General features: G+C 46.8%; 1 protein-coding gene across 1 annotated transcript in view; it reads left to right on the forward strand.

Annotated features, from left to right (window-relative positions):
* Positions 1-21622, forward strand: part of NCOA1 (nuclear receptor coactivator 1) — a 263927-nt gene extending 242305 nt beyond the window's left edge. Inside the window, exons 18-20 of the mRNA XM_054021341.1 lie at positions 6556-6739; positions 10555-10644; positions 12796-21622. Coding sequence (XP_053877316.1) covers positions 6556-6739; positions 10555-10644; positions 12796-12966 — 445 coding nt within the window. The 3' untranslated portion in view covers positions 12967-21622. The remainder of the gene's footprint in view (positions 1-6555; positions 6740-10554; positions 10645-12795) is intronic.
* The last annotated feature ends 376 nt before the right edge of the window (positions 21623-21998 follow it).

The following is a 21998-nucleotide window of genomic DNA, read 5'->3' on the forward strand; positions in this document are numbered from 1 at the left end:
CTGCCTTCACTAGCAGGACCAAGTACTGATTTTGCCCCAGATCCCCAAGTGGCCCCCTCAAGGATTGAACTCACAACCCTGGGTTTAGCAGGCCAATGCTCAAACCACTGAGCTATCCCTCCCCCTGATGGGGTTTTCCCTTCTCTATCCTATTTTCCTGTTGCACTTCAGATACTGCAGTGAAAAGCCCCCTAGAAATGCCTGTAAATTATGAAATGTCCTGTCTTGGTTCTGAGTCTAGAATAACACACACTCTGATCAGGAAGGCAATAAAAGCCTGCGAGGACCAACCGGAAATCTGTCTTGTATGGTCTGACCTGTTTACAGTATGCAGTAGGGTCAGCGAATGTCTGTACTGCAGCTCAATGATGATCTGTTTTACATAAAAGAGCTAAGTACCCATGGTGGGGGGGTGGGGTGCATCAGTGTGGGGAAGGGGGAGGAAGGTATCATCCATCTCCCTCCATTGCCTTCAGGAAACACAATTCCTCAGGCTCCTATCAATCTTGCCCCTCCCACTAAAGACTTTGATAGTGGCAGCACCTCATACAAACTGGACACATTGCACTTCTCATAACACAAGAACTAGGGGTCACCCAATGAAATGAATAGGCAGCAGGTTTAAAACAAACAAAAGGAAGTCTCTCTTCACACAATGCACCGTCAATCTGTGGAACTTCTTGCCAGAGGATGTTGTGAAGGCCAAGACTATAACAGGGTTCAAAAAAAGAACCAGATAAGTTCATGGAGGATAGGTCCATCAATGGCTATTAGCCAGGATGGGCAGGGATGGTGTCACTAGCCTCTGTTTGCCAGAAGCTGGGAATGGGCAATGGGATGGATCACTTGATGATTCTCTGTTCTGTTCATTTCCTCTGGGACACCTGGCATTGGCCACTGTCGGAAGACAGGATACTGGGCTAGATGGACCTTTAGTCTAACTCAGTGTGGCCGTTCTTATGTTCACTGCTCAGAGCTGATGAACTGGGATAGCAGAAACCAGTTAGGGCTTTTTCCATGTTTCTTGCTGTATGTTCCTTGAAGGCCATGCAGGACTCAACCCTGAATGTAAGTGCCGGGAGTAGCCCTCCCCATCACACAGATGGAAAGGAGGGTGTGTCCTACTGGAATCTCACCTGCTCTGGGGTTTTTGGTTTTTGCAGGATCCTCCAGCAGGTAGATTTCAGCATCAGAACGAACCATCTTTTGAGTTTTTTAAACTGCTGTGTTTCATGCTCAGATGCTAGCTTTTGTGGTTATTGGGTTACAATGTTGTAAACTGAAGGGTAGATTCCCCAGCTGATGAAACAAAAAATAAATTAATGGATTCATAGATTCCAAGGCCAGAATCATTGTGATCATCTGGTCTTACCTGCTATATCCCACAGGACAGAGAACTTCCCCATAATAATTCCTAGAGCACAGCTTTTAGAAAAACATCCCATCTGGATTTAAAAATTGTCACTACAACCCTTGGTAGATTGATCCAATGGTTAATTACACTCACTGTTAAAAAAAGTATGCCTTATTTGCCGTCTGAATTTGTCTAGTTTCAACTTCAACAGATATCTCCAGCCATTGGATTAGGTTACATCTTTCTCTGCTAAATTGAAGAAACCATTATTAAATATTTGTTCCCCATACAGATATTTATAGATTGTGATCAAGTCACCCCTTAACTTTGCTTATTAAACTAAGTAGATTGAGCTCCTTGAGTCTCTCTCTATAAGGCAGGTTTTCTAATCCTTCAATCATTCTCATGGCTCTTCTCTGACCCCTCTCCAATTTATCAACATCCTTCTTGAATTGTGGGCACTAGTACGGGACACAGTATTCCAGTAGCAGTTGCACCAGGGCCAAGTACAGAGGTAAAATAACCTCTCTCCTACTCAATGCCCTGTTTATGCATTCCACAAACTCCAACAAATCACTTCATGTCCTTTATTTCAGGACTCGCTTTATTCCGAAACAGAGCAGGCAACTCAAAACCCTCTCAGCAGCCCTTCAGCCCTCATGTCCCTTCGCCGGAGCTCAGGCTATCCCTTAGACCAGTGGTTCCCAAACTGGGGTTCGCGAAATGTTACAGGGGGTTCTTGGAAAAAAATTCCCTAATGGCGGACAGAGCTGTCCTTAGGGACCCTGGGCAGGACGGGGCCAGCAGCCCAGAGCCACTGGACTTCCACGAGCTAAGCAGATCAAAGCAAGCATATCTATCACACTGAGGAGATTTAAACTTCAAGACTCCTTATAAGAAATGGAAAGGGAGGTGGATATTTTTTGCTGTTTTTAAAATTAAATAGGCAGCTAGTATTGTTTTTATTTTTTTAATTATTATGAAGAACAAGTTTAAGCTTTGTTGTAACGTGCGTTGTTTGCCTGGACTGCTCAAGACCTGAATGCTTGTGTAGGAGGAACTCTTTGAGTTGGCTTCTTAAATACCGTCATGATGTTTCACATCTGATACTCCTTGATGAAACATAGGAGCCTTGTCTTATAACAGACTTATTCAAAGTGATACAAGCTATGAAAGTGAGCTCTTGGAAGAGTGTTGCCGTTTTCATAATGTAATAAAAATACTGTCATGATAAATAATAATAATAATAAATAGTATGTAATATGTATGTCATAAAAACAAATTTTATATTTCCCAGATCACTGTTTTTATCATTTATACTCAGATAAAGAAGAAAATCTGTGGAAATATACATTTTTAGGAGGGAGTTCCCGAGACTTGACATTTTAGTGAAAGGGGTTCACAGGTTGTTGAAGTTTGGGAACCACTGCCTTAGACAGTTCCCTGGCCATATGGTCTCCGGGTTCTCAGTCTGTCCGGTGGAACTGCATTTTCCAGAATGTGCTGCTCTTAAAGGGCCCAAGCACTGTAATGGGATGGGCCTGTGCACCCCAGGGCCCAGGATCCTATTACAAATGTATTATTAATATTGCTGCTGTTTATTATTTTAAACTGCTCATGATGTTAGAAGACATGGTCCCTGCTCCAGAGAGCAACAATCTAAATCTCAGACCTGACCCAACAAGACAAGCAGTAGAGAGGGAGTGGGACCCAGGGGTACAATTCACAGGGAATACTCAGCAGGATTAGAGAGGGGATGTGATACAACTGGGGAGATCTCTGCTGGAACACTGTCCCCACTTCTGGAGTGCCTACGTTAAAAAGGAGGTCGAAAAATTGAAGAGAGCTCAGAGAAGAGCCATACAAATGATGCGAGGGCTGGAAAACTTGCCTCGCAGTGAGAGACTAACAGAGCTCAATCTGTCTAGCTGGTTGAAGAGGAAGAGAAGAGGCAGCTTAATCCCAGTCCGTAAGAACAGAACCACCACAAGAAGTGCCTGATGCGAAAGGGCTCTTTAACCTGTCAGAAAAAGCTTTGGAGGGACAATGGTTGGTTGACAGCTCTACTTGGTGGCTGATTTTTGTGGGTGTTGGGTGAGAAGTGTGTTTTGGTGAGAGGTTAGAGCAATTTGGCAGACGGAACCCAGACGTACCCCGGGAGTCCATGGAACTAGAAGGTCACGGATGATTTTTGTGTTCTCCACCATGAATTCCAAACAAGCCTGTCTTCTCGTTTCATTTGCTCAGTAATTTGGCCGAGACAGAAGAATCGCTTCATTGATTTGGTTTCAGGCTGATACAGTGCAGAACGGCTCCAGTGCAGTTGCTCCAATTAGGGGATAATCTCAATCTCTTTGTTATATATGAAGCAATAAACGGCTGCCCAGATTGATTAAGGTGCTCAGCTGCACTTGGGCATTTAATCAATCTCGGAGGCTGTTTGTTGGAGTGCTGCAAAGCAATACAGATTATGGCTGTTAGACAGCAAACCAGAGCAGGGCATTTTATTATTGTATTCTCTCTCCTCTTGCAAGAGCAGAGCTGCCTCTTGGATCTTCCACAGACTATACAGCTGAGGACTGGTGTCGGGAGCGGGTAGAAAGACATGATCTGATCTAACATGCACTGAAGTCAATGGAGAGCCTCCCGCTGACTTGGATGGATCAGGTCCATAATGCTCTGGATGAAGGTCCAGCCCAGGCACTGTACCATTTCCTTCCTCCCTTTCTGTAGGGGTCATTGCTGACGGATTTTCCTGGAGCTATATGTGTAAATGCTATATAGAAGTGTTTCTCAAATGATCAGTCCTGACCCACCAGTGGGTCGCGGGGCCCTAGGCAACTATAGACTTCTCCCGCCCCGGTGTGGAGGGGCTCCCGGGTGGGGCTGGAGTGAGCCTGCCCCACACTCACCCGCCAGCAGCAGCTCCTGTCCTGGCTCCCCACTCCGAACATCACGACGTGGCACACGTGGTCACAGTGCCACTTAGGTTTGGCCTGGCTACTCCTCTGGGACAAATTCAAGTGAGTGGTGTTGTGACCTGGTGCATGGGGTTGCAGTGCCACTCCGGTCTGGCTATGATGGAGGGGCAGGTGGGCCAAATCTGAGTGCTGCTGTGACCCCGTTGCAATGCCCAGCCCCGCGGGACAGGAGCCGCTGCTGTGGGGTGAGTGCAGGGCAGGCTCGCTCTCCAGTCCATTCTGGGCGATGCCAGGTGAAGGGTACATGTATACAATGGTGGGTCACAAAAAAAACAAAGACAAAATGTGGCTGGCAGGGCACCTTAGTAACAAGTCCGGGAACTGCTGCTTTCCAGTGTTGGCAGCAGCCTTAAGGAGGCAGTTGAATGAGGAGAGGGGGTTCTTGGATTCACTAGAGCCCTTAAGCGTGTGCTTCCATTTCATCAAAGCCAATGACATTTAAGCACTTGCTTGAGAGCTTGGCTGAATCTGGGCCTCATTGGGCTGGAGCACAGGCAGCGAGATCGAGAGTCAGGCTCAATGGGGATGAGGGGTGATGTGATTGGACACCTTTTGACAGCGTCACCATCCTTGGTGAAAGGAGGAAGTTAGATTTTTCCGGCTGGTGATTGGCTGAAGTGTTTTTCTTGTATCCTAGATGATACTTACACAGGTTACTAATGTCCATGGATTACCAGACACAGGTCTGGTCGGGCCCCCCCCCGCTAGTGGCCCACCAGAGTGTTGTGAGGGGATCCAAACACTGACTCCCTCACCTGTTTTAAGCTTTCCTGGGTCTCGGCAGGCTGCAGGCCTGTTTCTTCTCGTGGCCTCTCTGGCACACTTCCTGGGCATCAACTCTGTTATCCCTTGCCCAACCCACTTGTCTTGGGCCCACAGGTCCAGCACTGACCCCCAAGATATCCCAGTAACTTAAGCACACTCTCTCCCAAAATCTCACCAAAGGTGTTAGCCTTCTGGTTTCTCTCTTCAAGGGGCCATGTGGTATGTGTAGCACAGAACACACGCAGACACTGCCCAGAGTTTTACAGCATTGTTGCTCTTTACTTAATAACCCAAGAAATACACAGATCTGTACAAAATAATATATCCTACATGTATTTTCCTGCCTCGGTTTCCTTACTACTCCAGTGCATTCTTTGGGCTGGGGCTACGGGCCATCCAGCATCTTTCTGTTCCAGTGCATGATTTATGGACTGAAACATGGAGTCTGTCCATCCGCTTCCCAAACATCCTAAGTGTCTCTCTGTGGTGTCTTTGTTTCGCATTTGGGGATTTTCTGCTGTTCCAAATGCCAACTCTGGCAGAGAGAAGGTGGAGGGAACTGCTTTCCCCTAGGATGCAGTTACTCTCTTTTTTTCTGCCCAGGTAAGACCTATTCAGGTGCTGATAGCCCTTAACCTATTGCCTAGTCTCCCTGTTCTGGCAGAGACCTGCATCCAGCCTCATATGCCACAGTGAGTGGACCCATAGACCTAGGCTTTCCACGATGTGGCAATTTTGTGATAACTCCACCCATATCAACCAGAATTCATAAGTTGCACAGACAGAGCCTTCAAATCATCACACCGTTATACTTTCCATTTGGACTTTTGTAAATGTACAGCTGTATTTTCAGGGTTCCATTTGCAGGAGAGTACTTGCAACTCCCAGTGACTTCATCACACACCTCTGAGAGCAGAATTTGGCTTTTTGTGGGATTTAAAGGGAAGAAAGCAATGAGGTTTTTTAGAAACTAAGTGAGATTTTATAGACACTGCTCTTAAGACAATGAGATCCTTTGTAGAGAACTTTTAAAGCAGCTGATGGAGTTTAATGTTATCCCTGCTATCGAATTCTGTAGGTTGGTTTAAACATTCTTGGGGAAAGGGTCACTCTGTTAAATTCTGTAGGACATTTCCAGAAGGGTGGTATTTTCTTCAGTAGATAGAAGCAGGAAGTCATGTAATTCCTCCCCAGGGGAAAATAAGCCACAGAGATCTGTCTGCTGCAAACATTGCATCAGCTATTTTTAAAAAAGCCTTTATCACTCCAGATCCATTACCCCCCCACACACACCCTCCCCTTCCTTCTCTGTTACAGACATCTCTGTGGTTCCATTTCTGCAAGGATGCCTGTTGCTGGAGTCACTCTCCATGTTACAACTGGAAACCGAGCTCTGGCCTCTCTGAACTCCTGACTCTGTGTAATCCCTCTTTATTTTTTTGTCTGGTTTAACAGTGTATTCAGCCAAGCTGGGCAGAACCAGCCCACACCTGCGCAGCAGGGAATGTACAACAACATGAGCATCACCGTGTCCATGGCTGGAGGAAACACAAACGTCCAGAACATGAATCCAATGACTGGACAAATGCAGATGAGCTCACTGCAAATGCCCGGGATGAACTCCATGTGCTCTGAGCAGGTCAGTGCTGCAGCGTTCTCGTTCACCAGGCACTCCAGGAGCACGAACAGTGATGACGTCACTCCACTGGGGGAGGGGGGTTTTCTCTTAACAGGTCTCTGCCCTTGTTAGGTGAATTTGTTTCTGTAGCTTTCTCCATTGGTGAGGCGCATGTGTCCCACACTAACTTTGTGGTGCTCTCCCTGGGAATTGCCCGACTCCCTGAGCCAAGGAGCTAATGGATTTATTGCGTTTAAGCTTTGTGTTCCAGGGGTTTGCATACCAGATGTTTGTTGCTATCACTCCCCAGCACTCTGCATCATGCACACCCCTACCTCTGCCGCCTGTTGTCTAGCATGCTGGGTGCCTGGAAATCCTGCCTCATGAGTCATTTGGTGCTTTTGTGCAGACTTAAAAAAATGTCCCTGGTGATCTCCCTTTTCTCTGGGATGTTTACCTTTAGCTTATCTCCTTCCTGTGCTTGAGAGGCAGGGACCTATTTCCCGTAGTACAGTTAGGTGTGTGACACTGGAGCAAAGGGCTGGAGGGAAGCAGGCAGAGGCCTCTCTCACTTCACTGGCACCCACAGTTGTAAGCTTAGCTGTGTTTTGAAGCCTGGTGCAACAGACACCGGATTAGTCAAATTATGAGATAGTTACATCAGCTCACCAGGAGCTGACGGGCGCGCATTCAACTCTGCAAAGAGAGCGGTGGCTGCACTGAGAGTTCCCAGTTGCCAATGCCTCCTGTAGCCCCCGAGTGTGCGCTGAGGATTCCTTACTGCGAATCAAGGAGAACTTGACATTTCATGGGAAGATGAGGCAGATTTGTTCATATTTAGACACACCCAGGAAGTCCCCAGGTGGTGGGTCTAGATTGGTAAAACTCCCATGATGTCAGTGGGGGCGGGGCTGAACACTTTCAAAATTCCCAGCCAAAAATGTCTGAGTGTAAAGTGATGGCTCCTTCAGATGCAGTATGTCTGCTTGGGTAAGGTACGAAGCCAGTGGGCTGGCTTTGGACCTTGTCTTCTAGAAGTCACCAAATCCTTGTTAAGTATCTTTTTCTAAAGCAGGATCCCTCCTGTTAATAACCAGTAAGTAACTGGTGTAATAACCAGTTCAGTACCATGGAAACTCGCCGTTCTTTCTAGAGCCTTTGGATCAAATTCAGTCCCAGGGCCAGCTGACACCACTCGCACTGAAGTCAATAGCATGACCCCTGGTTACACCAGGGCTGACTCCTACCCTTGCCCGCTACAGCCAGCTTCTGTAACAACCTTCAGTCACAGAGGATGATGGTATAAAAGTGAACACAGACAGATACATGTGCACACGCATCCCTTGGAGCCAGGCAGATATGGATCTCCTGTTGTTACACTCCGAAATGGTCAGAGAGGTCTCCTGGCCGCAGTTAGCTATAGCACTCATGCCCCTAGGAACTCATTTCAGGAGACCATCCCTTCAGTGTCTGTGCAGAGTAGTGCGGGTGCCGGAGAACAAGCTGATTCACTACCCACCTGTGCACACTGAGGGCTAGGAGGTGCAGTTTGCACTGAGTCCTGCTAGAAAGCAGTGTGGAGCTGCACCAGCACAGAGGGAGCACTGGGAGAGATTCTGCCTCCAGGAGTACAGTCTCTTACAGGATGTTTGGTGTATGCAACTGCTCACTTTGCATCATCTGTAAGGATGGTGCAGATTGCTTCCTCTAGTGGTGGGAGGCGTTCTAGAATCATAGAAACATAGGGTTGAAAGGGACCTCAAGAAGTCATCTAATCCAGGCCCCTGAGCTGTGGCAGGACCAAGCAACCCTAGACCATCCTTGACAAGTGTTTGTCCCACCTGTTCTTAAACACCTCCAAGGATGGGGGTTCCACAACCTCCCTTGGAAGCCCATTCCAGAGCTTTTCCTAATATCTAACCTAAATTTCCCTTGCTGCAGATTAAGCCCATTACTTCTTGTCCTATCATCAGTGGCCACAGAGGACAATTGATTCCCTTCCTCTTTTTAGAACAGCCATTTATGTATTTGAAGACAGTTATGTCCCCTCCTCAGGCTTCTTTTCTCAAGACTAAACAGGCCCAGTTTTTGTAACCTTTCCTCATAGGCCAGGTTTTCCAAACCTTTGATCATTTGTGTTGCTCTCCTCTGGATTCACTCCAGTTTATCCACATCTTTCTTAAAGAATGGTGCCCAGAAGTGGATGCTGTACTCCAGATGAGGCCTCACCAGTGCCAAGTAGTGGCTCCATCTCCTCCCCAGCTCTTTCCAAGTAACTTACGTGATCAAGGACCAAGGAGTGAGCAGTCCCCACCCACACTGCTGTTGTGGTGGGGGCGTGCAAGTGGCAAGGGAAGTTGCTTGCACATGCCCTCATGCCTGCACCAAGGGCCAAGTACAGTCTTGTCCAGTGCTTCTTTGTGGCGAGTAGTAGGCCTCTTTAGTAACCATTCAGTCTGAGGGAGATTCTCTCTCTGTTTCCAGAGCCAGACCTGAGATCTCGCAGGTCCAGAAGGGGCTTTAGCTGTTTGGGTTTGTGACTCAAGAATGTGGTAAAGCACCTTTGGGATCCGTTGCGTGACGAGAGGGATCTGCGCTGTATTGCTCTTGGCAGAATTGCCTTTAATTAGTTTCATCTGGGAGCATTTGTCTGTCTGCACTTAAAGCTTCTCTGAGCCATGCCTCCAACAGCTGACCTCTCCCAGCCTGTTCCGAAGGGATTCAGTCACGGGGGCTTTCTGAACGGCTCGTTATGGCTGCATTAAACAGTTTGGAAACCAGCCCTAATTGTGTATTTGCTGTAGAGTGAGCTGGGAACCGAGGGAGCCTGGTTTGAAGATGCACTGACTCAGGCCCTGCTTCGTAGGCCAGATTTAGGTCATCGTGACCTGGCTAGCACAGGATTAGTCCCTGGTGTCATTTGACGCATCAGTCTGGAAGCGCTATGGAGGCTGAGCTGTTTGTTCTGCCCCTCCTGTCAGTTCAGTGGAGTTTCACGCTCCCCGGAGATAAGATGCTGTAGGGAACCACCAGCAGCCCAAGTGGTGGGCACAAGGGAGCTCTCCTCAGAAAGAACTCACTTGGATAATCTTAGTCCAGAGTGCGGTCAGTGAAGCAAACAAGCTTTGCAGGCCCTCTATGACTTCATTTTGCTTCAGCAAATGGAGTGAGCCATCTCGTACAGCGGGGGCGCTGAGAGACTGGGCTTGATGGAAGGAACTCAGGGAGCCCCAGCCATCCGCTTGGTTGTATTGCTTTAATTAAAACACTCACTGGCAACTTGCAGCAGGGAGTGAGCTGCTCCCGACGCTGCCTGCGGAGTCAGGAGTGCTGCTCATGCTCTGTCAGCACCAGAACCAGGTCTGCAGTCCTGCCCTGGCATCCACACCTCTCTCACCACGATATCCACAGCATGGTTAAAGCTGGGAGAGGAGAATGAACTGTGCTCCCTGCACCCCTAGAAGGTTAAAATGGCAGAAGCTGTAGCTTGGGGAGGAGGTGGTGGGAAAAGATCAGGGAAGAAGTGATGGGGAAAAGGAGCCCAGCATTTCTAAATCTCTCCTTGGCTCAGAAATTCTGTTGTTCGCCTTTTGTGAGGCAAAGCAAAAGAACGCTGTAATAAACAAGCTTAGTCCAACAATGTCCCACTCAACTACTTCCCCGAGGCCATTCCAGCCTGTCACGTAGAGCGGGCCAGCATGTAGGCTGCACATACACAACCCAATGCTAGAGCTCTCCTGGGATCCCTCACTTTCTGCAGAGTTGACACAGGAGGATGGGGCACTGGGGAGAGAAAGCAGGTGAACCATCACTGAGCCTTGACCTTGCTTTGACAGGTAAATGACCCAGCGCTGAGACCCACCGGCCTTTACTGCAACCAACTTTCCTCCACTGACCTTTTGAAAACAGAAGCAGATGGGGCGCAGGTCAGTAAGAAACTCCTAAGCACAGACCCATCTGAGGTACAAAGAGGAGACGTTTGACAACTCAAGTTGCAGTGGGGGAGGTCCAGGTTGGATATCAGGAAAAACTATTTCACTAGGAGGGTGGTGAAACACTGGAATGCGTTACCTAGGGAGGTGGTGGAGTCTCCTTCCTTGGAGGTTTTTAAGGCCCGGCTTGACAAAGCCCTGGCTGGGATGATTTAGCTGGGAATTGGTCCTGCTTTGAGCAGGGGGTTGGACTAGATGACCTCTTGAGGTCCCTTCCAACTCTGATATTCTATGATTCTATGATTCTATGACATGTCTGGGTTGCTCACCTCAGTAACTGTAAACTTCTTGCACCTATTTTATCAGCGGGTTTGCCATCAGGGAAGGTTTCTGTAGTGGTAGAGAATAAATTGCAGGGCTCAACCCAGTAGGGCCTTCTATTTTCTGTGTAGCGTAGAGCTAGAATCTGCACTCGATGACAACCACCTGCCTCAGAAATCTTGCTTTATTCTCCTGCTCTGATTTAAGCCTGCGTGGATCAAACCTCGTTGCTCTGGCAGGAAGGGGAAGTGTCCCCAGCAGTGTGGGGAGCACAGTCAGTACAGTGAGCTGAGCTGGAAAAGTAATTGGACATTGGAGAGACAGGAGTCGCTAAAATCCTTATCGGCTCTGAGGCTGGCCCCAGGTACAGTGACAAACGAGAGAGGTTTCTGCTTTGGAATGGCAGGACTTGCTCGTAGAACTATGGGAACATTTGCAGTCAGAATCCTTGTCTCTGGGACACAATGTGTTGATCACAAGCCCCTTCATAATGGATCAGTGTGCACTTAGTGCTATGTTGGGAGGAGTCTGAGCTCGATTTGGTCTGTTCAGAGAAAGGGGCTTAGCACTTTCTGCAAATCAGACCCTTTTAAGGTGTCTTAAGTTGGAAACCCAAAATAACGAGCAACTTTTGAGTATCTTGGGCCAAGTATTGCCATTCTGCCTTGCAGTACTGCCAGTTTCAGCGCAGCGCATGCATCTGGCCAGCAGTCTGGAAAGAACCAGCATTCTACCAGCTTGTTTAGAGATGACGTGCTCTGCTTCAATATGAAGTTCTCTTTGTTTCCCCCGTTTGCTGGTGAACTCTAATTGCACCTCATGCTGCTCTTGTGTGCAGTCAGTCTTGCAAAATTCTGCTTGCCCGGGGCAAGGAATTTTGGGCTTTTGATGGGCTTATAAAAGAGCATCAAACAGTATACATTTTTCAGTAGCATTATCCTTAAAAAGCGTGGGTGAGTAGATTTTTGCCCCTGGGCTGGTTACCATTTTCAAAATGGGTAATAACTTTTATTTTGTTTTAAATATGTATTTATGTGCCTCCTTGTGTTTTATGAATAACCCATTAAGTATTACAAATCAATTCTACCTGTCACCACAGATGCTGTTTGGTTTTTATTTTTTCATTTTGCTCAGTTTGGACAATGAAAATCAACTAATCAATTTCACACTTTTAATTTCCTGGTCAGTTTCACTTTGTGGCTCTTATGCAGTGGCAGGATCCTGCAGTGTTTGATTTGCAAAGACTGTAGGGAAATGTTAACACCCAAACAAAACAAATCCTATTTTTATTGGAATAAATAAAGAAGGAAAATGTGTCCTGCCCCTAGGTTCTGACACACTTCAATTTTGGACCTAACTCTACCTTAGTATTGACCCTTTGATATTCCCTTGCAGTGAGTGGGATGCCATGATGTACCCTATTCAGCTGCATGGCATAAGCATTTTACCTTGTGCCTCTGGTCTATTTGACTGCAGTTGAAGGGGTTTCCAGCCTTTGATACTGTGCTCCCCTCAGAGCAGGTGTCACAGACAAGATGGCTCTCAGCACAGAGTGATGGCTGGCCGGCCGGCAGCTGGAGACATGGGAATGCCAATTTTTTTTTTTTTTAAATTAAAAACGTGTGAATCTTTCAGAGCTCTGATCCAAATGAGTGCAGTAGTTTTCTTTTTATAGGAAAAGAAGACAGAAGAGTTCTTCTCTGTGGTGACTACAGACTAGAGGAATTCTCTAGTGAGTTTCCACTTCACGTAGTACCCAGTCCATAAGCCAAGGAGCCTGTTCCTTTTTTCCTCTAAAAATCTCTCTTGTCTTTTGTGTCCCAGCAGGTACAACAGGTTCAGGTGTTTGCTGACGTGCAGTGTACAGTGAATCTGGTAGGTGGAGATCCTTACCTGAACCAGCCTGGTCCAATGGGCTCGCAGAAAAGCACGACAGGTCCTCAGACCCCTCAGGCCCAGCAGAAGAGCCTCCTTCAGCAGCTACTGACTGAATAACCGCTTTTAAAGGAATGTGAAATTTAAATAATAAGACATACAGAGATATATAAATATATATATATATTATATATTTTTCTGAGATTTTTGATATCTCAAACTGCAGCCATTCTTCAGCTCGTAGTGTTTGGAGCAAAAAGGTTTTTTTGTTTTGGGTTTTTTGTTTTGTTTTGTTTTGTCTTTCGGGGGTTTTTTTTGTTTGTTTGTTTTTGTAAAAGGCATTGGATGTTGGCAAAGCGACAAGGCAGGACAGTCGGTTTCTTGAGCCAAAATTACAGATGATTCTTATTTTTGTAATCAGTTGCTGGCATCTTACTCCAGACGAAGGTTTCTCGGGGAAGTGGGGAAGGGGATGGAGGAAGAAGCGAGTTGAAAGAGACTGCTTCGGAAGGAGGAAGATCATCTCAGTTTCAGCTGGATCTGTCACTGATTCATGTCTCAGCCCAGTGGGAAGGTGGGGAAAGACACCGGACTTCTATCAGAAAGGCTGTTTTTATTCATGCTTAAAAAACCCAAACACCTTTTCTCCCCTCTGCCCCAGTCCGCTTGTGCGTACAATCAGCTTTTTCTAGCAATCGTGAGTTTGTCAGTTTTAAAGAAAAACAGAGAGTATTTTGACCCACCATTTTTTCCATGTTTTATGCTGGTGTTTAAAGCCTCCTAGCGAGAGAGGCCACAATGTGTATATTACATCGGGGGGGAAATAATAATAAAAAGACAAAAAAAAGAACAGTTTGGGGGGAAAAGCTGCAATAATTTTTAGGGGAAAGGATGAGGAGGAGGGGGGAGGGTTCTGTCAATTATTGTAGATAAAATTTTTCTGATTTAAATATTAAATAAAATTAAGCAGTTGGTTTTTTTCTGCTTTGATTGTGCTTAACAGCTGAGGTAGCTTAAACTATTTAAAATAATAATAAAAATAATAAAAATTCAACTCTCTGATGGGAGTTTATTTTTCCCCCTCAAACCTGTCACTGTACATAACTCTAATCTCTTGTACACATTTGTTTTCTTCCTTTAGTTGCGATCGCTCTTAAGATCATCGCTTTTTATTTGATTTATGATTTTTCCCCCCTTTTTTCTAAAATTATGCTGATGTGTGGAAAATGTGTAGCTTTGTTGACTCTATTTGCAAGAGATAAAAACAAAGAAATGGAGATGACCGCTAATGTTGTATTGCTTTCTGATGACTGTGCTATGCAGTGTGTGGATTTTCCCTCTCTTGGGGTTGGAGGTGGATAGGGGCAAGTCTAGTTTTCAGAGGTGCTGAGCATTCATTGCTCCCACTAGTCAATAGGAGCTGCAGGAGCATTCAGCACTTCTGGAAATCGGCTCCCTAAGCTTCGAAGGGCTAGTTCATTCTGCCCCACAGACCAGCCTGGCCCAACTCCAGTGGGAGGGTTGGCACTACCAGAAGCCCAGAGGGGACATTGTAGTTGCCACCTCTAGAGAGAAGAAGGGTTCCTGCTCCTGCCCTGCCACTCAGGCAGAGTCACCAGCAATCGCAGAGCAATATTTGGTGCCTTCTGCTCCCCTCTTGTCGCTAGTATTTGCTCCATCACTCCCAGCCACATCCCCAGAGGCAGATCCACCTCAGGAAGGAGTCATGGAAAACATGGCTGCTGAGATGGAGGCCCGGCAGGAGGGATGGGTAAACTATGTGCAGGCAGTTCTCCGTTGCTGAGTCCTTCAGGCCCATATTACGAGAAGGCATTCAGAAGCCACCTGGGCTTCCTCTCTGAGTGCCAAGGGGGACAGGTCTGGAGGCAGAGCTCTGAACTGGATGCAGAGCACAGCCCCAGAGCCTCCAGGTGGCAGGACAGATACTTGCTACTCACTCTCTGCCAGAAAGGCAGCATATAGCTTTGTCTCCTTCTGTCACAGAGCGTGTATAATTCCTATAGGAGGTGTGGCCCCCAGCAGGCTCTTTGCTTCAGTTAACTTTTCCCCCTAGAAGGTGGAAATGGAAGAACAGCCAGTAGCTAGAGTCACAGTAAAATGAGTGAGGTGAACCGAAGACAGGTCTGCAAAGCTTTGAGCTTGAGCCCAAAGGGGTCTAAGCCACTTAGTGTCCCTGTTCTCCCAGAGGGGGAAAGAACAGAACTTGCAATACAGACCAGGAACGCCCCAGCCATTAGTGTCACTCCCCGAGGAAATACACTCAATTCTGTGACCACAGCCAGAAAGTTGTTTAAGGAGATTTCTTCACCACATTTGACTTGAGATCCAAACCTCCACATCCCCTCCCCAGGCAGGATTTTTACCAATCACAGATGGGGAACCGTATGTCCGGTTCTGTGCACCAGTGGTCATCCTAACATCGGCACCTTGCAGCTCCACCAAGCTGGGTGTGATGAACAAAGGCGGCCTCAGACAAGAAGGGATCTGTGATAGCCCACGTGGGAGACTGGCTAATAAAATCTGGAGCAGAAATGGCAGCTCCATCCAGGACGGTAGAAGTCTTCCAAACTACAGGGGCTTTGGCCATCTAGACTCAGCTGGATACGATACCGCACTCTTGGAGGAGGAGTTGCTTTGTGCCAGGGGAGGTATATCGAAATCATGGATCTGATGAGAGAGCCAGTCCAACACTCCGTATTCACCGTGCCCAGGTGGTGTGAGCCTTATTGGGATACTCGTTCCCTACCTCCCCAGGGCCTGCAGCGTATGTATTCGTGCTACAACAGTACATGGCACATTACAAGACAGAGGCACCCTGCTGAAATAAGTACATGCCTCAGACTGTGCAGGGGGACGAGCTGACAGAAGTGAATTCCCTTTGGATCTAGTCCCCTTCATTCGATCATTGGGGCAAGCTTTCGCATGTGGGGCACCTAAGAGAGACACCACAGTGCACAGCCAATGCCATTCAGATGCCTGGTGCAACATGCACACTGTCCTCTCTGTGAGCAGAGCCAAGAAGTTCTTTAATGGGGACCTTGTCTCAGTATATCCATGACTGCTGCCCTGTCAGCGCCTTAAACCAAGGACTTCCCATCCCTCTGTATTCATGCCCTACCCTCCACTTCCTGTACTGCTCCTGGGTGTACAGGAACCCTAAAGAGGGGCAGCTGCAGGATAAGCAGCGTTCTTCTAGTGCCAGGCAGTCCATCCAGAATGCTCGCCAGTCCTCACGCAGGCTCTGTCCTGTCCAGAAGGTATTCAGGCAACTCTGCAAAAAGCCACATGTCTGAGTCCCGTCAAAAGCGCAGGGTCATGTTCTGTGTGAAGACCAAGGAATCCCAACTAAGAGCCTGGTAGGGTTCTTTGTTAGCCCAACCCACAACATTAGACCAAGGGTCAATTTCTGAACTCCACTGTGGAACCTAAAGTTGGTATTGGGCCTGAGCTACACTAGCGGGGGGGTTCGAAGTATCTTAGTTCGACTTACCTGGCCGTCCTCACGGCGGCGAGTCGACTGCCGCGGCTCCCCCGTCGACTCCGCTTACTCCTCCTGCCAAGGTGGAGTACGGGCGTCGATTCGGGGATCGATTTATCGCGTCTAGACGAGACGCAATAAATCGATCCCCGATACATTGAACACTACCCGCCAATCCGGCGGGTAGTACAGACGTACCCTTAGATAGAGACAGACACTAGCCTCATCCACACCGCATCTGGAATACCTGTGATCTCTAGCCCTTCTTTGCCTAGCCATCAAAACCACTTTCACAGCCTCCCTAGTCTCAGCGATGAAGGCAGAGGACTAGCCTTTTTAGCTCTCCACAGGCCTTTTTCCTGCTTAGCCTCCAAGCTTCATCTAGCACTAGAAATCTTGCCAAGTTTTCAGCTCGAGGAACTGAAGAAGTCCATACGATTTCCATGCGTAAATGGAGCGGAATGGATTTTAGTTTGAACTGAAGTTACAGAGCCCAAACGGGTATAATGCCCAATGCAGATTAGGGCTCCCTTCCAGAGGGGGGAAGCAGTCCACACGCAGCTTCACCTAACACTGAGGAAGGATGGCCTTGCAGTTGAAGGCACAGGCCTGGGTTCCTGGCTCTGTTGCAGGTTTCCTATGCAGCCTTGAAGGATTACAGTATCTGACTAACTTCCTGGGAGAAATGTGGACCTTAATCTCCATGCCTCAGTTTCCCCATATATTAAGATAAATGTATTCTGTGCATTGCAGTACCACCCACCAGGTGCTAGGTGCTGTCAATACACAACTCCCTGCCCCCAATAAGATCACAATCTAAGAAGCCAAGCAACAGCCGTAAGGGTAGGAGAGATGGATAAAAAAACACAACCAGAATAAATACCATCATTCCCAAATGTGTACCTCGACTGGCTGACTTGTGGGCAATGTGGTAGAAATGGGTCTCGAGGGATCTGCAGGAGTGTGGATGTGCCACCTGCTTCTCCAGGATGTTGTGAAGCTACACTTGTCAGGCTGGAGATTTTCAGGCCGTGGATGGAAAGCGCTATAGAAGGAATGGTGATGATTATCGTCCGTCTACAATGGCTATTAACACAATGCTAGTCCTCTTATCTCTGCTCTTGCTATACGCTGCTGCCCTTGTACCTAGAACCCATCTGTCTGGACCAGTGGCAACTCAGATCCCAGCAAGAACATATTGCCTGGTAAAATCCTGGTGTTTCTGGAACTTGGATTCCCAATCTAGAACCCTGGCCCTGGGTTGAGTAGTCAACAAGCCGGAGACATTAGAGAAGGATTTTTTCCTTCTGCTTCGTAAGGCCAAGGAAGATCTCAATGGGAGAAGAGAGGGGGTGGACACAGATGATGAAGAAGAGGGTACCCAAAAAGTTCAGTGATTGTTGGTGGCTTTGCCTGATTAACAGGTGTCCGGTGGGAGCTGACATGGTGGCTGGATTAGGGGCTTCCCATTCAATCTCCAGATAAAAGCTACTCTTGCTTTTTAGATGCTGTGGTCAGTTGCCGCTGCTCTGTGGAAGGGTCTGTGACTGGTACCTGTGTGTGTGAAGTCAATGCGTGCTTTCCCCAGCGTGGCCAAAACCTAGTGACCAAAGGAATTTCCAAACACTGCCTAAATTCCTATGCTGTAGTGTTAGTGTGTTCTGTGGGGTCGCAGGAGGGGTGTGGGACGGGAATGCCATTCGGCTCATTTCCTTTCCTAGTTCTGTCTTGAGCTACTCAGGTGTGAAGAGTTCTTGCCGGGCAGCCCCTTGCTCGCTGAGTTCAGCGTCCTGTGTGCAAAACACCCATGGGAGCTTAGCAGGGGAGAAGCGAGCTTGTTAATTAAAATGAACTGTGAGCAGCAGTTACTTGACAAGGCGCGTTTTAAGGAGCTGAGATAACCTACTAGTCATGTGGGGCTGGGCTGGTCTTTTAACACAGCTGTAAATAACAGTCCCACGGTGATGTGCACACATGGTGCAGTTCCTTACTGACTTTTCTCTCTGCACTGGTCTCTTTCCAGTCCCTGTTGGATGCCTGCCCCAGAAAGCAACGTAATCTAATGATTACTGTGTGTTTGTGGGGGGGAGGGTTCAGGACTCTTGCATTCCAGCCCCAGCTGTGCTACTGACCAAAGCAGGAGACAGGTGGCACTCAACCAGAAACCAGTGTCTATAGGGGCCCCCGACACATAATATGTGCCAATCTACCGAGTGCAGAGCAGTCTCTTTTCCTGGCCAATCAGCCATCTTTAAAAAACATGTTTCATTTTGCTTGGCATTTGCACGTGCACGATACTATGTGGTGCTAACACCAAAATGTCTCCAGACATAGTTGGCAGCTAGAAATGCATCTTCGGATCTCTAGCTTGTGAGTCGTGAGTATGAAGACTGCTGCCCAGAGGAAGTGTATAAATGCAAAAGACCAACAGATCCTTGGGATGGGTCCCAGAAACTGTTTGGCCAAGCTCTGGGATGTAAAGACGCTAAGAATACACTTGGATTTCAGCTAAGTAGGTGCTATTCTACAGAAACCATTCAAGTATTCAGTCATCGCAACACATGCTCATGAATTGGTATTGAATCCCACCGACCGATCCAGCAGTAACACCAAGAAACAATCCCCTCCCTCAAGAAGACATCATTTACCTCTCTGCTGCCTGCACCGTTTTTTTTAGTTCAGGGAATAGTTTAAACGTAGGTGTGTGTTGGATTTTTTTTTTTAACTTGTTTGGAAGTGATCGAAGTGTGAGAACCTAGTGGAATAAATAGAGGAACCAATTCTAGAGATGTAAGTAAGAGAAATTAATTTTGCTTTCTGGTCACTTATGAGCCTATCTACTCTGCTGGTTTCCTTCTATTCTTATAAAATAAAAAGTACCAATGTATTCTACTAGCGTGGCCCCAAACGCTGTACTAAGAGGGGGATACGGTGTAGTGGTTTGGACCATTACTAGAAAATGCTGTGGGACTTATTAAGAAGTTGACTGTAAAGTTTTAATGTGCCCTTGGTTCCCATTGTGATTTTAAAGGAGACCCTGAAAAAGGACAGAAAACAGTGGGGTTTTTCCCCTTCTTGCTTCTTTATGATGTAAAGGGAAGGCCTGAAAGATTGCTGGTTTGGATTCCTTTTATATTTATTTGGCTGCTCATTGTTTACATTATAAATTCAGGTCTTGTCTGCCCTGTTTCTCCTGAGCAACTCTATGGAAGACTGGAGAATTTATGAGATGATGTAAGAAACTATGCAGATGTAACTTGATTAAGAGGGGAAATTATTTCTAATGAGACTGTTTAATTCATCATAACAAACCATTGGAAGAAAAGCTCTTTTCTTAAAATTCATCTCTCTCTCTCTCTCACACACACTCTCTCTCTCTCTCCCCCCCCTACTTCTCCTTTAATTAAGAGCTCAGAGAGCTCCCAATCCACAGATCTGAATCCTCCAAGGCAGAACAAAAGGAGAAGGTTTGACATTCCTGATATTTAAGGTAAAAACCAAGCAGATAAATAACCTTTTTAAAGAGTTTAAAAACAACCCCCCTCTATTCCCCCCCCACACAACACCTTTCAGAGAAAGTGCTCAAACCTATGTTTTCCTCTTAGATCACACCTTTCAAAGTAGCTGGGGCTGCCTGGAAATGGACACTTGTAAAACCCCACAACTCCCTAGACTTGCCACCAACCCAGGGAGAGAGTATGTCACAGCTTTGTCCTTTAGTTAATGTTTGTAAAGCACTTCAGAGCTGAAGCAAGCCTCACAGAAGTGCTGAGTTTAATCATAATGATCTTAATCCAGGGGAAATAATGATTTGAACGCTCATGCTCCAAGGAAAACCTATGCCTGCAATCTTAGGGGGAACTAACTGCTTGGCACTGGAGTCTGAGGCCTTATCTATACTAGCAAACTCCATAGCTATAGTTCATCCCTTGTGCAGCCCCTGCAGAGGGAAACCATAATGCAGACAGGGTGTGACGAGGGTAATCACACTAGAATCCTGTCTACACTGAGGCTTCCACCATTGCTCTCAGGGTTGGGGCTGGACAATGTTAACTGTGTAGTTTGGGGAAGACAGCTCCTGATCTCTGCAACCAATCGTGCCCCTGTATTAAAAGATCGGTGTGGGCGGGACAGTGGTTGTACATCTTGTCTGAGCAATGGTGCCTTTCGTTCCACGCGTGGGTTTGGTATTGACTCAGTGAGGAGAGCATCAAGAACATTACCCTGCCTGACCTCAGTGGGAGGCCGTCCACCCCTGTCCCCAGCTGCCATGGCATAAGATGAGCCGATGGCCCTGGTTCTGTTCTTCGGCAGCACTTCCAAACCGTCCTCAAACATTTCAGAAGCTTTCACGTGCACTGTGAGCAAATGGCAACAATGCTTTAGAAATGCCTGGATGAAAGCAGGGGCCGTGCCTATTAAATAGCTTCAGTAGCAGCACTGGGGGTCCTACATGCTGCTATGGCCTGTAACTCAGGCCCCTGAAACATGGGTAGCTTTAGGTTACATTACAGTCACAGCTTTCCAGCTAGGGAGGAACTAACTACTAGTTTTACAGCTAGGAGTGTTGTTCTCAGTACCCACCAATTGCTGTCTCTGCTGCCCGATTAGACTAAACGTTAGTGAAGCTATTATTTCCTCCCTATTAAAAAAAAAAAGGGGGGGGGGGGAATCGTGACAATAAGTCAGAGAATATGAATCCTGACTTCCCGCCCGTTTTAGGTTGGTGTGACTAGCGATGCCAACAGAGTTACTCCCAATTTACAGGAATGAGAAGAGAATCAGTCACTGGAGATCCTAATTATTTTTTTAAAAAGTGCTTCATATTTGTTAATTGCTTTTTTTAAAAACTTCCCATAGAGGAAAGCAATTTTGCCATTCTTAAAAATTGTCCTCAAATAACCCTAAGGCACGGATTTGTATTTTGGCTTGGCTAGAAAACGGTTTTATCTTCACTGATCCTACTTAAAGTTGAATTCACATTACACTGTGAAAAATCTCCTCATTAGGTTTCCCCTGCTTAGGGTAAATGGAGATAAAAGATGGCAAATTGATCAATCTTGCATTTAACAGCTCTAATGTGCAATGAGGCATTAAAGAGCACTTTTGTCTTAAAATAAATGCCATTTTTAAGTGAGACTCGTTTTGAATATTTTTCCTGTATTTAAAATGAGGCATATTTCTTCAGCTGCTTTACCATTGCTTTCTGCTTATAGTATCAGCGTTATTCAATGTTTAATTATACTGTTTATTGTAAATAAAGTCATTTAAAAATTGGCTTTCTATTGCAGTCTGCTTACTCCATTCCTTACGAGGGCCACTGAACTGAATTAAATAAGAAACCTGTAGAATATAAAGGAGAAATGGAGTGAAAATGCCATCCATCCCAGGCAGGGAAAACTCGGCCAAGCCCTCTCTCATGAGGCTCCGTTAGTCTCTGGGGGCCTGCTCCAATCCCGGATGAAAATAAATATGGCCTTGCTCCTGCCCCACTAGTCAATTGGAATAGTATTTTGCCCTATTGTAGGAAGGGAGATTGATCTGGCAAGAGGATGAGGCTCAGGACACCTGGCTTCAACCCCCAAATTCTCTTGACTTGCTGGGTGTCCTAGGGTAATTCACTCCCTCTCTCTGCCCCTCATTTACAATGGGG

Source organism: Malaclemys terrapin, chromosome 3 (assembly GCF_027887155.1).
Source record: "Malaclemys terrapin pileata isolate rMalTer1 chromosome 3, rMalTer1.hap1, whole genome shotgun sequence".
Classification (NCBI taxonomy): domain Eukaryota; kingdom Metazoa; phylum Chordata; order Testudines; family Emydidae; genus Malaclemys; species Malaclemys terrapin.